The 3708-nt window shown below is 43.3% G+C and overlaps 1 protein-coding gene across 1 annotated transcript in view; it reads left to right on the top strand.

Annotated features, from left to right (window-relative positions):
* Positions 1-471: 471 nt before the first annotated feature.
* Positions 472-3708, top strand: part of pik3r6a (phosphoinositide-3-kinase, regulatory subunit 6a) — a gene marked incomplete at its 5' end in the record, with an annotated part of 8142 nt that continues 4905 nt past the window's right edge. The window contains one exon of the mRNA XM_080722525.1: positions 472-535. Coding sequence (XP_080578651.1) covers positions 472-535 — 64 coding nt within the window. The remainder of the gene's footprint in view (positions 536-3708) is intronic.

The raw sequence follows: 3708 nt of genomic DNA, 5'->3' as shown, positions 1-3708 counted from the left end.
ATGCGATGTTTTTGTGCGTGGTCCCTTGAACAGACTAGCAGTCTGTGATGTCCACCAAATGATTGTAGATTTTTTTTTTTTTTAAAGATTTGTTTTTGGGCTTTTTATGCCTTTATTCGATAGGACAGTAGACTGACAGGAAATGGGGAGAGAGATGGGGAATGACATGTGGCAAAGGTCGTCCGGATCGGGAATCGAACCGGCGACGCCAGCAGGCATCATAGCCTAGTATATGGTACGCGCCTTGACCACCAGGCCAGCGGGCGCCCCAAATGATTGTAGATTTGACCATAAACGGCCATTTATGTGAAAGTCTGTGCGTGTCAGTATCTGTCAGTCCTTGTCCCTTTTATGCCCATATATGGAGATCCCTGATGACATCAGTAGGACTAAGTCCATGCGTGTCAGTGTGACGAAAATCGCATGAGTGCCCATAGATGTCTCAAAGCACGAGGCCTCTCAGAGCACTTCATGACCACTGAGGTCAGCGCTACAGCGCAGCAGTCGTTCATAGCAGCTGGGCAGGTGTTCTTGGGTACAGGGCCAACGGTGGACCTCTTGAAGCATGTGGGGACCTGGACCATGGACCACTGTGGTTAATACTGGTGCCAGGAGAGGAGATCAGCGCAGGTCTTGATGCCCCACCATGATGGGACGTTTTCTGGGCCGGCTGCTTTCCTGTTGTTCAGTGTTCACCCTTTTCAACACCTTCAGCAGGAGGTTGGAAAGCCTTTAAGTATTGAAGAAAACTAGAGACTAGTTAGAGAGCGGAGCGGGATGAATGAATGAATGAATGAAGAGAGGGAGACTTTCTCGCTTTTGCTTTCTCTCTTTACTTTATCACACACACACACACACACACACACACACACACACACACACACACACACACACACACTCGCAGGCGGCACGCTCTCTCTCTCTCTCTCTCTCTCTCTCTCTCTCTCTCCCTCTGGAGATATGCCACTGCTAGACAGTTTCAGACAGATAGTGCCACATCACGATCAGCCGCCCCCATGCCTTCATTCTCCAGACTTCTCTGCAGGGAGTGTGAACAAAGAGTTCTGGGCACGTCAGTAAATCCCCTGTGCTGCTGTCAGAGTAGCCTACTGTACGTGAATGTGTTGTTTATTTAATTTATCCCTTGTTTATATACAGGGATGGACCAACTGAGACCCCAGATCTCTTTAGCAGCGGCACCCAGCTAACAAGACAAAATTAAACAAGACAGTGTTTAATGGTATGGCTTGGTGGACAGTAATTATGTACATTAATTGAGTACAATACTTAAATAAGTATTTAATTTAAAACACTTCTACTCAGGCTATTGAGTGCACCCCATACTGTTTTAAATTTCAATGTTGATTCAAACCCCATTTTAACCAAGTTAGATTAATCAAAAGCACCCGTCCTTGCTTCTGGTGAGTGGTGACTGATATTGTCCTTCTAATCTAACGTGTGAGGGGCTGTGTTTACTTTTTTCAATTACTTTTTTCCATATACTTTTTATTATATTATATATATTAGTGTAGAAAATGATTTATTTTTCATTTTTATAAAGGCTTCCCAAACTCCACATATGAGAAAGAGACCGTTTTTAAAACATTTCTATTATGTTATTTTTATTTTATTTTAGTGCAATTGCACACATCCTTGTTTACAAAAGATACATTTTAATGCACTGTAACTAAAATAATTTTGGGGGCTTTTCTGCTTTTAATTGATAGTTTTTGGAGCTGTGTGCAGCTCCCTATACGTGGCTGTGTGGGTCTGTGTGTGGGTCTGTGTGTGTGTCTGTCTGTGTGTCTGTGTGTATGTAGCCTGACTTCGGCGCGTAACTAGTGCCGCACCATTTACGCCACTCGCGCAATATATACATCAAAATGTGCGGCTCGGCCGGGAATGGTGTTCTATTACCTTTCGTTCCGATCCGCCTTACCATGCCGACGTAATCGGCAAAAAACAACGCTTAATTGTCCCCATTGACTTATAATGGGACAATGCAAGAAATCACTTTCAAGTATTTTTCTCTCGTAAACCATAGGAGCTACAGTTTCAAACCTCGGAGAGGAGATTCATAATGATTTTAAGAATGAATCGAAAAATAATTACATCACTCGGCCTCATGGTGGCGCTATAACGGCCCACTTTACGTTTTGCCCCGTAACTCTTGAACCGTAGATCGGAAAATTAAAATTCTTTTTTCCCATGATTCCTTGGGTCAAGACGCATCTCCCCATATAGGCCACGCCCATTTGCGCCAGGATAGATTTTCCGCCATCTTGAATTTTCTCCAAAACACACTTTTTGCTCCTTTTCCTACATATTTTCTTCAAATGTCACAAAAATCGGTACACATGATCTACACACACACACACACACACACACACACACACACACACACACACACACACACACACACACACAGCTCCACTTCACACAGGTGTGATTTTACGGTGTAGATGGCCAGGAAACAGAGAGAAAGAGATGGGGAGAGACATGCAGCAAAGATCGCCGGGAACGGGACTTGAACCCGCTATATGCACTGTCTACTTTAAAGCCTAGTCAGTGTTGACATCTTAAAGCTCATCAACACTTTATTTTTTCCTGTAATTACATTCACTGAAGCATTTAGCTGGTTGACTGGTTGAATCGAGTTGACTTGATTTCATAAGACGTCAGCCAGGTTTGTCATGGTAACGGCGTAATAATCCGTATGAAGTTGCCTGCGTAATGTGCGTATGTAATGTACTTGAGAATCCACCTTCTGTCAGGCAAAGAAAGAGTCAAGCTGCAGCACAGAGCTTCAACGCCACCCCCACCCAATCCCCCACATGGGGATAGGGGGCAGCACACATATAAACTGAATGAAACATCTATCACCAAACAATTAAAGATTGTTTTAAAGATAGTTATTTCTTCATTCGAGTGACATGGTCAGACAACGAAATATGAAATAATTATCTTACCTGTGTCTGTGTTACTGCATACTGTAAAGTGCTGCTATGACACCTGAATTTCCCTCGGGATCAATAAAGGACTATTAGGCTATATGTTACTCTTCTTTTTCACTGCTAATGCTACTACTGCTACCCGCCAACACTACTCCATCGCACTGCGAAGCGCAAAGGACATGTCAGTCTATATTGTTTCATGCCTATAAGGCTAATGTGACTCTTTTCAGTTCTTCCCAGTAGAACATACTGTATATCTATGTAAGGAAGTGGATGAGAACGGCTGTGCATTGAAACGATTCAAGGCCATTGGAGGATTAACATCTGACAAGTGTCAACGGTGGTAGAAGCACTGTGACATATTGGTACTCAGAGTGGAACCTCACAGAGAACAACAAGGCCAGACTCTTAACTGCAGTCACTACGACTGGGTCTTCAGTTTGATATCCTCTGCAAGGAACGCATCCTTGTATTCTCTCTCTCTTGTCTTTGTATCGCTAGGTAAATTACATTTTGTTCAACTGTCGTAGTCTGCACATCTGCAGCAACAACGCTGCACCTAGTTACTGTGCATGCTTTAACAGCTGTAGTTCTTGTTTTATTCCATAGGTAAGATAGGAATTGTGTGAATTTCCTATTAATTCACACACTACCTCACCAGAACAGAACAGGGAGTATCTAATACATACAGTAGTAGTTGGATGTGAGTGTCTCTATGTATGTATCCATGTGCATGCACGCAGCAAGAGTGTGT

Source organism: Nannobrachium achirus (assembly GCF_963921795.1).
Source record: "Nannobrachium achirus genome assembly, chromosome: 3".
Taxonomy (NCBI): Eukaryota; Metazoa; Chordata; class Actinopteri; order Myctophiformes; family Myctophidae; genus Nannobrachium; species Nannobrachium achirus.
This window is presented reverse-complemented; position numbering and strand designations above follow the sequence as displayed.